Raw genomic sequence first — 12962 nt, 5'->3', positions numbered from 1 at the left:
AGAGTTGAGGCCTTGACATTTACATCTGGGTTTTGCTACTGCCGAAACGACTGATTCTGTCGCTTCTCTGAGGACAGTCTCCATTGACGCTTCACTGAAATGTCTCCAATGCCGCGGCACGAGTGCTTGTCTCGTCTGATTTTGTATCACCTTTTTCTTTCCTTTGTCTTTTTACCGATCCTTAACGCTGCGCGCACGAGTGATGTCCTGCATTTGAAATGTCTGGATGTGGTCAAGCGATTGGAAGACACGTCTGGAGGTCAGTGTGCACCAATGCTTTAACTGGCCCCGGAGGCCGCCGCCCACCTTTTTCACAGTTTCCGTAGTGTAGTGGTTATCACGTTCGCCTCACACGCGAAAGGTCCCCGGTTCGAAACCGGGCGGAAACACTTCTTTGTGTTCACACGGAGTAACTGAATCAAACTGTGCTGTCTCATATTAGCAGTGAGAAGGACGCATAGACTTAAAGTTTGGTGCTCCAATGTCAGCGGAGAACTTGTTTATGTCTTATTCTGTGTCGCTTTTGTTTGTTTTCAAACCATCCTCGACGTTGCCCAAAAGCAAGGACGACCTCCTGTATTTGAAATGTTTGGATATGCTCAAGCAATTGAAGACATGTCGGGGGGGGTCAAGTGCTTTGAGCCACCCGCGTGAACGGTGCCAAGCTTTTCACAGTTTCCGTAGTGTAGTGGTTATCACGTTCGCCTAACACGCGAAAGGTCCCCGGTTCGAAACCGGGCGGAAACACTCCTCTGTTTATGCTCACTCTGAGTCATGAATAAAATCAAACGACGGAGATTCAGACCAGCAGCACACTGGGCGGTATGCAGCGCCGCGTCAAACCATAGAAAACCGCATGGAGTTAACGGAGGCACGAGGGATAAAGGAGTCACCGTCATAGTCATGTCTAATAACCGCTTCCAGGCATGCTTTCTGCCCAGCCGATTTTCTCATTTCTGCACGGGAACGCGGCAGGCCCATGTCCTGGCCGTAGCGCTCTGTTGGACAGGAGGAGGAGCACGCATGGTGTTGCTGGTGTATTGCTTTTGTCTGGCCCGGTGAACAATCGGCAGCTGGCAGAAAAGTCAACTCTCCCCGTCGGGGAATCGAACCCCGGTCTTCCGCGTGACAGGCGGAGATACTGTCCACTATACTAACGAGGACGGCTGCACCACTCTGGGCACGTCAGCGGGCCGGTGGGGCGGTTCCCACCTTTACGGGGAACGCTCCAGCGGTCATCCACATGTTTGAACGGAGAAGTCGCATGTCAACCTCATGGTGGCGCCAGGGGAGAAGGCAAAGGATCGCCGAAGCCATCGGAATGCATCGCTCGGGAGCCACGAATGTCTGTACCAAATTTCGGGCCAACCCATCAAGCAGGTGTTCACATATATCACAAGTGAAATCCTCAGCTTCTGCTGGCGCTGGAGAAAACGTCAGAGGGTGACCAAAGTGCTTAGAATGCATCCTGTGGGGACTGTGAAGCTCTGTCCCAACTCTCACGGCAATCCATCTAACGGTTGTCCAGATACTTCACTCTGGGCCACAAATGTCGACCTCACGGTGGCACTGGGGGAAAAGTGAAGAGGATCACCAGAGTCAGTAGGATTCATCCTCTGGGGACCAGGGATGAATGTCTGGACTGCAATTTCCTTGCAATCCATCCAACAGTCGTCGAGATATTTAAGTCTGGGCCAAAGTGGTGTACCGACCCACGCTGCCATCCGTACAGCCATGCAGCTATCGTGGCAGAAAACGGAGTGAAAGTTGTAGAGTTGAGGCCTTGACATTTACATCTGGGTTTTGCTACTGCCGAAACGACTGATTCTGTCGCTTCTCTGAGGACAGTCTCCATTGACGCTTCACTGAAATGTCTCCAATGCCGCGGCACGAGTGCTTGTCTCGTCTGATTTTGTATCACCTTTTTCTTTCCTTTGTCTTTTTACCGATCCTTAACGCTGCGCGCACGAGTGATGTCCTGCATTTGAAATGTCTGGATGTGGTCAAGCGATTGGAAGACACGTCTGGAGGTCAGTGTGCACCAATGCTTTAACTGGCCCCGGAGGCCGCCGCCCACCTTTTTCACAGTTTCCATAGTGTAGTGGTTATCACGTTCGCCTCACACGCGAAAGGTCCCCGGTTCGAAACCGGGCGGAAACACTTCTTTGTGTTCACACGGAGTAACTGAATCAAACTGTGCTGTCTCATATTAGCAGTGAGAAGGACGCATAGACTTAAAGTTTGGTGCTCCAATGTCAGCGGAGAACTTGTTTATGTCTTATTCTGTGTCGCTTTTGTTTGTTTTCAAACCATCCTCGACGTTGCCCAAAAGCAAGGACGACCTCCTGTATTTGAAATGTTTGGATATGCTCAAGCAATTGAAGACATGTCGGGGGGGGTCAAGTGCTTTGAGCCACCCGCGTGAACGGTGCCAAGCTTTTCACAGTTTCCGTAGTGTAGTGGTTATCACGTTCGCCTAACACGCGAAAGGTCCCCGGTTCGAAACCGGGCGGAAACACTCCTCTGTTTATGCTCACTCTGAGTCATGAATAAAATCAAACGACGGAGATTCAGACCAGCAGCACACTGGGCGGTATGCAGCGCCGCGTCAAACCATAGAAAACCGCATGGAGTTAACGGAGGCACGAGGGATAAAGGAGTCACCGTCATAGTCATGTCTAATAACCGCTTCCAGGCATGCTTTCTGCCCAGCCGATTTTCTCATTTCTGCACGGGAACGCGGCAGGCCCATGTCCTGGCCGTAGCGCTCTGTTGGACAGGAGGAGGAGCACGCATGGTGTTGCTGGTGTATTGCTTTTGTCTGGCCCGGTGAACAATCGGCAGCTGGCAGAAAAGTCAACTCTCCCCGTCGGGGAATCGAACCCCGGTCTTCCGCGTGACAGGCGGAGATACTGTCCACTATACTAACGAGGACGGCTGCACCACTCTGGGCACGTCAGCGGGCCGGTGGGGCGGTTCCCACCTTTACGGGGAACGCTCCAGCGGTCATCCACATGTTTGAACGGAGAAGTCGCATGTCAACCTCATGGTGGCGCCAGGGGAGAAGGCAAAGGATCGCCGAAGCCATCGGAATGATCGCCGAAGCCATCGGAATGCATCGCTCGGGAGCCACGAATGTCTGTACCAAATTTCTGGCCAACCCATCAAGCAGGTGTTCACATATATCACAAGTGAAATCCTCAGCTTCTGCTGGCGCTGGAGAAAACGTCAGAGGGTGACCAAAGTGCTTAGAATGCATCCTGTGGGGACCGTGAAGCTCTGTCCCAACTCTCACGGCAATCCATCTAGCGGTTGTCCAGATACTTCACTCTGGGCCACAAATGTCGACCTCACGGTGGCACTGGGGGAAAAGTGAAGAGGATCACCAGAGTCAGTAGGATTCATCCTCTGGGGACCAGGGATGAATGTCTGGACTGCAATTTCCTTGCAATCCATCCAACAGTCGTCGAGATATTTAAGTCTGGGCCAAAGTGGTGTACCGACCCACGCTGCCATCCGTACAGCCATGCAGCTATCGTGGCAGAAAACGGAGTGAAAGTTGTAGAGTTGAGGCCTTGACATTTACATCTGGGTTTTGCTACTGCCGAAACGACTGATTCTGTCGCTTCTCTGAGGACAGTCTCCATTGACGGTTCACTGAAATGTCTCCAATGCCGCGGCACGAGTGCTTGTCTCGTCTGATTTTGTATCACCTTTTTCTTTCCTTTGTCTTTTTACCGATCCTTAACGCTGCGCGCACAAGTGATGTCCTGCATTTGAAATGTCTGGATGTGGTCAAGCGATTGGAAGACACGTCTGGAGGTCAGTGTGCACAAATGCTTTAACTGGCCCCGGAGGCCACCGTTTACCTTTTTCACAGTTTCAGTAGTGTAGTGGTTATCACGTTCGCCTCACACGCGAAAGGTCCCCGGTTCGAAACCGGGCGGAAACACTTCTTTGTGTTCACACGGAGTAACTCAATCAAACTGTGCTGTCTCATATTAGCAGTGAGAAGGACGCATAGACTTAAAGTTTGGTGCTCCAATGTCAGCGGAGAACTTGGTGGCAGAAAAGTTATAATATAAAGATGTCAGTTCAGGCTAAATAATTTAAAGGAGGATATTGTAACTGCAGACACGAGGTAATCATTACATGATTTAGGTTCAGGAATTAATGAGTTTTACTCCATGTTACATATACTGGGCAAAAGTCCAAGAAATCTGAGTCAGTGGTGTAACACTGGAAGATGTAGAACACCCTATCATGCGCTGTAGTAAATAAAATTTAGAGGGGGAGACATTAAGAAATATAGTACATGAGACAGGGCAGGAATAGGGCTTAAAATCACTACTGAGCAGAGAACAGGACTTCAGAAAGGGTTTGATAGGTTATAATACAGGCAGGATTAGTAAGTAGGGTGTGGTTTTCCTTTGTCTTGTTTTTTTTCTATAGAACAATCAGTATCCAGATGATCTAGTGCCATGTATCTGTGCACTCCGATACAGTAGGTGGCGGTATGCACCTTCAAAGTTGGTTTGCGACCCGCCAATAAACACAAAGTAGAAGAATAGTGCCTGTGACGTCATCCTCGAGCGACGGTCTAGTCTTCGGATTTCACCATGGCAGAGGCAGAGTAAGCATTTGTTTTTAATTCTATCTAAATCCATCCGCTGTTTCTTTATATGTAGTTGAACTGTTTCCAGTCTTTTCAAGAAACGTACGTTTTACTGTGTCGGTCAGTACCTCAATTTAGATGATTGAAGGTAAAAAAGGCAGCTTGCTGGGAGCCTAATTTCACATGTACTTTACCGAGCGATGAGATAGCCGTAGCTTAGCTAGCCCTGCATTTTGTCAACATGTGGAACTTTTGGTGTGTAATTGACACAGTGTACATGTAGCGGACAGCCTCTGTGATATATATTTTTATGCCCTGTGTGGATGTCATTTTCTTAAAGTAACCACTTAGTCTTAAGAAATACAAAAAAATTACAAATTCGCTAAAGCAGCATGTAGCTTATTCGTTCTGTCTGGACAGAGACGTTTATTTTTTTAACATGTCTTACGTGTTTAAGAAGAGAAAATTTAATAGAACTAACTTATTTTTATCTTTTATGGCTGTACAATGAACAAAAAGTAACAATAACTCTGTAGCTTGTTGCAAATGGTTGTGGATTTCATGTGTTTCTGCTGGTTTCTTCACTGACTCTATGTACGCTTGTGTTATCAGATCAAAAAAAGTCATCAAGTTAGTTCCTGAGTATCTCTTGAAAAAGAGGAAAGCATACCAGGCAATTAAAGCCACACAAGCCAAGCTTGCACTGCTTGAAAAGAGAAAGGTAAGTTATGTTTACTCTTGCTTTGGATTTATTGAACAACAAGAGAAAGCAATAGGAATGTATTGTCACAATCAAAAAATTATATACAACTCTTGATCTGAGGCAAGCTGTTGTGAAGGTATTTCCATTAAAGCTATACCATAGTTTTAATAGTTCTCAATGAAGTGTAAGTGGTGAAGGTCAGGTTTTGTTGTCAACCACTGGGATAAATAGGAAGGAGCCAAGGCTCAACAACGTTCAACATACAAGTAGAAATCCACTGTTAAAGAGACAGCAAAGCTACTATTAAACACTAATGTATATTCTCTTTTGGGGTTTTTTTGTTTTGTTTTGTTTAACAGTTTTTGTGCCCTCTTGTAACTGCCAGGTCTGTTATAGGCAGATGTGTGTAAATATGTTTGGGAGTAACTTACAGTTAAATAACATGTAGGCAAACTTGCTTCATACCAGTATATTAGTGATCAGTTTGCTCACCAGACAAATTTCCTTGTAATTAACCAGTCTGTTATCGTAGACACCACCTCTCTGTTGGTGACTGTTATTTTATAAACCTCTCTTTACCAAACAGTCAGAGCCATCATCAGAGTACACTATGAAAATCAGCGTTCATTTAAATGACCTGTCAGACTGCACTTAATTCTACCATTCTTAAAGTAGTGCTGTGTATGTATATGTTGCTCTAGGTATCAAAGGGCAAACCGTTGAAGTTCAAGCGTTTGGAAGATTTCTTGAAAGACAGCCACAAGAAGCATCGTGATGAAACTCGCATCCGGAGAGCTGATCACAGGCCGGCTGCACCTCTGCCTCCTGCTAAGAACAGACTGGCCTTCGCTGTTCGCATCAGAGAGTGAGTTGTCTGACTCTGAGTTTGGATTTGTGGTTGAGGACGATTTGCAAAGTTTTCATTTCTTTCCTCCTTTCTGTCTTTCTTTCTTTTTTTGGTCATGTTGCAGGGAAATTCTCCAAAAGCTGAAATCCGTTGTAAATGGTGGCATCCATCTGTTTGGACTTCAGTGAAGCTAAAAATAGTACCTTTCACACAGCCATATGCAGAAACCATTCAGTCTATAACTCACACAGACATCCCTGCAACATTTGGAAAATACTTTTATGACAAAAATGTTGCAATACTTACGTTTGATCTAGATTACATGCTGTTTCAGACTTTATCAAATGCTGACACTTCTCTTGTTCATGCTTTGATGATATTAGCTGTTGGTGCATGAAAGCTCAAGTCTAAGCTTACTGATACTTCATACATTGAAAACTAGTCACCAAAACAGCTACTGAAGTGAGCACTCAGATTCGTGGGTTTGGCTCAGAATCATCTTGTTGGAGACAGCATGTTTGGGTGCCCAACCAGGGCTAGAAATGCAAATTTTGAGGAATTTCCTTCATTTATAGTGGCCGTGTTAACAATCAATACACGATTAACCATCAACAATTTATGAAATACAGTGGATGTTTTTTTCCATAATATAACTGTTTTTTTAGCCATTTACAAAGTATGTTAGGAATTTAAAGAACAGCTTAAGTCAACACCAAGTTACCTGAATTATAAATGAAATAACACAAAATAATAAGCATTTAAATTTGCAGAGCCCCTGACAAAATCCAAAGCAAAAATAGCAAACAGTACAACTTCCAGCTTTGTTTTCCCCGTACATGGTGATATGCCAAGCCAGCATTTTAAGATTCACACACTCTGGAAACTGTTTTTAAAAAGCTCTGTTTTTGGGTGTGTTGGCTGTTTGTAGACAGAGGGCTGAAACTGAGAGGGAAACGATGGGTTACATACAAATGTACCTGGCTTAGTTTGAATATACTCAGTCTATAAACAGTTCACTTTCCTCTCTTAACCTCTAATGTAACTTAAGCTATATACGCTATGTGGAAAGGTTGTTTTTCTTCTCTAGATGACTAAAATTGGTGGCTTTGCAACATTACCCTAATTGCTGTGAAGACATACAGTCAGTGCTTTCTTTTTTCATTTAAACTGGGAGCTGACATTTTAAAAAAAGTGACAGTTTAATAGCCCTGGATAGCATTAGACATTGGTGAATTTTACCACGTCTATGGTCGCTGATTTTCCTCATTTGTTTATCTGTAGAAAAGTGCAATTAAAATGAAGTTTGAGTTCAGCCTGTTCTTAACTTTACACGCCAAATCTCTTACCTGAATGTGAGTAGTTCTTCCAAAGTAACATCTTCCTGTGTGTAGTTCTCCAACTTGTCAAGATCCAGTCATCACATAACATCTGTCACTCTTTAACTCCATTGATGTGTTCACTCTCACTTACAAGTTGTGATGTTTCTGATGGTAACATCAGATCTGAATATTAATGAATGAAAACGGTTGTATTTATTATAATAACCCATACATGTACATAATCAAACTTCTATGATCCTCTCCTGTTAGGATTAAGGGTGTCAGTCCCAAAGTGATGAAGGTGATCCAGATGTTGAGACTGAGGAAGATCTTCAGCGGGTCCTTCGTCAAAATCAACAAGACCTCTGTAGCCATGATGAAGATGGTGGAGCCCTATGTGGCGTGGGGGTCAGTAGCTGGTGACTGTTGTACTTGAGTAAAGTTACTCTTGGATTACATTTGTTTTTTTACATATTACAAACACTTTGTAATCTTCCCAACAGATTTCCCAACTTGAAGTCTGTTCGTGAGCTCATTCTGAAGAGAGGACAGACCAGGATAGGCAGGAGGAGGGTTCCTCTTACTGACAACACCTTCATTGAGCAGCACATGGGTAAGTTTTGAACACAGCCTCCATAGAATGACAGCAGAGCAACACTCAAATCAGGCTGAAGTTTTAAGAATAAATTTACTAAATCTGTAACTTTTGAAAGTTAATGCATTTGTTTGAATTGTATGGAAAAAAGTACCTCAACAATGCAATATTACACAAATATATGTGATTATAGAAAGTTAAAATGCTCAAGGCCATATGATCATTTGTGTTGAACATGTGAAGGGTTATTATTTCTCCTTTTGACAATCTGTTTAGAATTGAGCTATGCAAGGATCTCTGTTTTAGCCTAAAGTTCAAACACTTTGACAAAGTGTGGTGAATTTATATAAATTTGATGAATAAACTGAAACCTACATGCAAATTTAGATGCAGGTATCAGTGTGAGAAAGTGACAGATTTCACATCACTGTGTTTTAGTTTATTTTCGCCCCTTTGCAAAACTTTAAATTTAGGGTTTGGCTGTCTACACTTTGCACACCCCCAAAAACAAAAACACAGTTTCCCCTGTCCATGAGAGTGAGCACACTGACAGCTCAGTTTAGCAATGCTGGATGTTTTGCCTCAGTGTTCAGTAATCACAGAATGGTTAGGTTGGTAAACATGACTGGGTTGTGTGTATCTATTCAATTGAACATGATTTCAGCTTCTGCTGAAGCTCTTTCAACAGCTTTGAAAGCTTGCTCTGTGTATAATAATACTTACAAACATGTAAAGCTTTTCATTCCTCCCTTTCTGGTTTTGTTTTCACTTTTCCACCATTCTGTCATGCATAATAATCTTCCTACCTGTCACTCACCTCCCCCCTCTTGTTTTCAGGTAAACATGGAATCATCTGTTTGGAGGACCTGATTCACGAGATCTATTCTGTTGGTAGGGGCTTCCGGGCCGCCAACAACTTCCTGTTGCCTTTCAAGCTGTCAGTGGCTCGTCACGCTGCCAGGGACAAGGCTGGGCTCCTGAAGGACCTGGGAAACCCTGGATTCCGTGGCACGGACATTAACTCCATCATCAGACAACTCAACTGAGGAGGAACACGAAAGATGGACTCTCGGCAGCAACTTCAAGGATATTGTAAATTGGATAAGACCAGAGTCTTTTCTAATTTACATTTATTTGTACATCCGTTCTCTGGTTACACTTACAGCACACTGAGAGTCATAAGGAGGACTTCAAATATAGACTCTTGCCTCATCCGTGTTGTTTTTGTCTTTGCACTCATGGTTTAAAAATGATATCATGTAGTGCACCTGACCACAGACTGATGGAAGCAGTTGGGCTCTTTGGTGATAATCTAACAATATTTTGAATCATCTGTTGACATGTAAAGTATTTTTATGTGAAAGGACTCTTGATTACTACACACGATATTCCCCAGACTGTGAGGAATATATTTACTTTATACTTGCAATCTATGCAAGGACAGTCATTGAATAATTAGGATTGGCTGTCCTGCATGCAGGAGCCACCAGTCCACCTAAAGCAAATTCTTGAACTCCATTTAGTAGTTTGCAGTATCAAAAGATGTAGTCAAAAAATCCTGTTTAAAACTGATTCATTCGTTGTTAATAAAGTTTTTGTTTTACAATAAATGACAAATTTATAATTATAACAAATGGCAAATGATTCAGTACTATTGAAATGTAAACCGAAATGTTTGGCACAAAATGAGAGCCTGTCAGGCAGTGGCGGTGTGTGGCAAATATTACCGAGGAAGCCAGTAAGCTTGGTATGGAGATCATATTGCCATATAATCACATGGAGACATCATAGTCACTTGCTTTCACAGACCAGAATGAACAAGTGCTGTCACTGTGGTAATGCTTCTCATTCGCGTTTATATCCCATTTCATGGGAACAGTAGCATTTACAAGGCTTTTGTGAACTAAAACAGCATGACGTGTGATTTTATTTTCTCTCTCCAGACACTGTACAACATGTGCAAACTTCTCACAGCCATAAGCACTGATTATTATTAACAGAGAAATTATGTGCACACTCTTATGAGGGGACATCTCTAACAATATAAATGCAGTCAGCTAGAAAATTCAATGTTGTTCACTGTAAAAGATGCACACGCAATCACACACTAGTTCTGTACAGGCTGAAACATGATGTTGCTACTGAGTTTCTTCTCATTATCTGAAGAATAAACATGTAGTTGAAGGTTTTCAGACATACCTGATTGCATATAAATATCACAGGTAATTGGATATTAACACAGTGCTACTGCAGTATGTTGCTGTAATGCTTAGACTGCTAATATAGGCTACCTATATAATCGCCCAGTAGGTGGCACTAGTACACAGACTATGGATTGCATATAAGAGTGAATGCCATTTTTGTGTGGTATCAAAGACAAGTAATTAAGACAGAAACTTGAAGTGATCATGTTCCCCAAAATATATATAAAACAATGTATACAACCCTTTGCAAAATAACAATGAGTAGAACATGAGATAGATAGTATAACAAGAAAATGTTTTAAAGACAACAATCCACATTATCAAAACAAAGGCCCTGGCGGTCCATGTCGCTGTCCGTGGTGCTAAAGGGAGAGGGAGACAGACAGAGTAGCCTGTGTGTGTCACTGTGTGTTTAAAGACTTTTTTTTTTTTACTCACCTATACCTGTTGAGGAAGGACATTCTTCTATCCTTCATCGTGGTGAAATGCTCAGTGACTCTGTCATATAGCTGTCCATTGGACTTCAGGTCTTCGGTTATGAAGGATTCCATTGATATCTTTGCCAAGTGGCCAAGTCTCTCCTGTCCACAGGTGTTTCTAAGGTAGGTCTTAATCCTTTTCAGGTAGGAAAAAGATCTCTCTCCAGATGTGCTTGTAACAGGTATGGTGAGCATCAGCCTCAGTGGCTTGCAAACCTCAGATATGGCAGTGGTCAGTTCATCTTTCATGAGCATCTCCAACAGCTCAGCTAGTGGCTTGTGAAAGAGGGCATCCGCATGGATGACCTGCAGTTCGTTTCGTAGTCTGTTCATCAAAAAATGGGTAGGTCTCAACTAGCTAAGAGAGGTCATGCCCAGAATGCAAACTGGGAGTACATCTTTAACAACTCAGTATCTAAGGCACAAAAAAAAAAAAAAAATAGAACTTGAAATCTTCATGTCATATGCTGCACAATGCCATCAAGTAGTTGGAAAAAGAGGTGATGGTAAGAGTCCACAGGGCCTGTGTTCTCTTGGTCACCATCCGTACTGACTCCTAGCTCAAAATCCTCCCAGGCCTGACGGTGGATGCTGTCCTTTTCTTTGAATAGCTGAAGAAGTTCAGGAAGTTGTGGAAGCAGTCCAGAGGCAAAAAAGAACTCTCATAACAGTGAATACACAATGCATATGAGCACTTGCATGTTATGTCTGTGGTGTGATCCACTTCGACTGCTATGAAGGGCACTGTGTTTATTTCTTTGTATATTTCTTCCTGAATACCTGTAACATGAGCAGTGCGTTCTATTAGGTCATCCTGCATTGTCTTTGACATACCCGTAAATGCAGTAGCTGATGCTAGGTTTCTGCTAGCATTGTATCAAACGCGGCAAAAGCTTGCACTAGCTCCACAAAGTTTCCCTTGTTGCCAGGGCTGCTAGCCGACTTGTTGTGGCCAGAGAATGCCTGTTCCTAGTGACCGAGATACAGAACAGCAGCAATCAGTCTCTTCAGAATTGCACGCTTCTTGTCGACCTGTTGGTTATGCCTTGTCACACTTATTGCAGCTACTTGATCCAGTACCTTGTTTATCCTTACTCATCCAAAAAGTTTGAGTTTGAGTTCAAATGTTACATGACTTTGGGACTTTGAATGTCTCTCTATGGCCCACGAGAGGGTTTTTCAGATTTACATATTCTGTTGTGCTCCATGGGTTGTTCAAGGAGCTGGTAAACTGGTCAAACAGGAGTCAAGGCCAGCAGAAAAGCTGGTTTAGCTTTGCGCTTCCTGTTAGCCATTTTGTTCTTGCATAGTTCCGTCACAAAAGACCTAGCTTTTCCCTTAGCTCTCCCCTGAGACAGGTCCAACATCTGGGTAGGCCTGCCATTCTGTTTGATCTTCAGTTGCAGTTCAAAAGCAAGCTTAGTAAAGTCATTTTTTATGAGAACTCAAGGCCCCCATCTCCATCTATTCTGCTAACTTGCTAACTGGTTCTGCCGGCACTACGTGTAGTAGGCTAGCCGGTTGGAGACTCAGTAATTTTTTAAAATGATGATGACTGTGATTTGATTAGTGAGAAGCCAGGTTAAACCTGGCCTCCCTTGTTTGTTTGTTTTTTGTTTTGTTTTTTGATAATTCAGTATTGAGCTCAGTCAATATGACTAAAACTTTAACTTTTTTTCTCAAGGGGAAGCCAGGCAAAGCTGGCCTCCTTTGAGTGTTGCATTTCACTAAGCACTAGACAGACCAGAGGACATCAACTACACAATGTAATGCATGCAGAGGGGCACTGTTTAACTAGCCAAAGAAGAAAAATATGATAATACATAGAATGTTTTGATAACAAGGGAGATAGCAAAACTCAGTAAAAGACGCAGCTGTTGGAATGATACATTTAGTTTTCTTTATTGGAATATATTTATGGTGAGGCCAGGCTTCCTTTGGCCTCAGAGAGAAATCGCCTCTTCTGTCAGGAGATAGAAATTATAGAGTTACCATGTTGTCGTCATGATGCAGACACTCTTTGACACTATTGGCAAATACTGGCCAACATTTGCCCAATCACCCAGAATCTTGCAATGTTTGTAGAAGCTTTATTTTATTAATGAAGCAATCTTAGTGTGGTTTTTCTATAATGCATTTCTGGCAGGTTGTACTGGAAAAAAACAATTGTTTTATTAACACTATCTTCAGATAAGGCTGA

At 43.1% G+C, this 12962-nt stretch overlaps 1 protein-coding gene and 7 non-coding genes across 8 annotated transcripts; 6 read left to right on the top strand and 2 right to left on the bottom strand.

Moving 5' to 3' along the window:
- Positions 1-316: 316 nt before the first annotated feature.
- trnav-cac (transfer RNA valine (anticodon CAC)) lies at positions 317-389 on the top strand. Its single transcript has one exon. It is a non-coding gene; the product is annotated as a tRNA-Val (tRNA).
- A 285-nt stretch (positions 390-674) lies between these two features.
- trnav-aac (transfer RNA valine (anticodon AAC)) lies at positions 675-747 on the top strand. Its single transcript has one exon. It is a non-coding gene; the product is annotated as a tRNA-Val (tRNA).
- Positions 748-1091: 344 nt separating this feature from the next.
- trnad-guc (transfer RNA aspartic acid (anticodon GUC)) lies at positions 1092-1163 on the bottom strand. Its single transcript has one exon. It is a non-coding gene; the product is annotated as a tRNA-Asp (tRNA).
- A 924-nt stretch (positions 1164-2087) lies between these two features.
- trnav-cac (transfer RNA valine (anticodon CAC)) lies at positions 2088-2160 on the top strand. Its single transcript has one exon. It is a non-coding gene; the product is annotated as a tRNA-Val (tRNA).
- A 285-nt stretch (positions 2161-2445) lies between these two features.
- On the top strand, positions 2446-2518 carry trnav-aac (transfer RNA valine (anticodon AAC)). The gene has a single exon. It is a non-coding gene; the product is annotated as a tRNA-Val (tRNA).
- Positions 2519-2862: 344 nt separating this feature from the next.
- Positions 2863-2934, bottom strand: trnad-guc (transfer RNA aspartic acid (anticodon GUC)). Its single transcript has one exon. It is a non-coding gene; the product is annotated as a tRNA-Asp (tRNA).
- Positions 2935-3879: 945 nt separating this feature from the next.
- On the top strand, positions 3880-3952 carry trnav-cac (transfer RNA valine (anticodon CAC)). The gene has a single exon. It is a non-coding gene; the product is annotated as a tRNA-Val (tRNA).
- A 148-nt stretch (positions 3953-4100) lies between these two features.
- rpl7l1 (ribosomal protein L7-like 1) lies at positions 4101-9689 on the top strand. Its single transcript, XM_067573281.1, has 6 exons — positions 4101-4633; positions 5228-5336; positions 6020-6183; positions 7755-7892; positions 7988-8097; positions 8917-9689. Exons 1-6 carry the CDS (start codon positions 4620-4622, stop codon positions 9123-9125), a joined length of 744 nt encoding a protein of 247 aa, XP_067429382.1. The 5' UTR covers positions 4101-4619; the 3' UTR covers positions 9126-9689.
- The last annotated feature ends 3273 nt before the right edge of the window (positions 9690-12962 follow it).

Source organism: Thunnus thynnus, chromosome 18, assembly GCF_963924715.1.
Source record: "Thunnus thynnus chromosome 18, fThuThy2.1, whole genome shotgun sequence".
Lineage (NCBI taxonomy): Eukaryota > Metazoa > Chordata > Actinopteri > Scombriformes > Scombridae > Thunnus > Thunnus thynnus.
The sequence above is the reverse complement of the archived record's forward strand: the minus strand, read 5'-3'. Positions and strand labels throughout refer to the sequence as shown.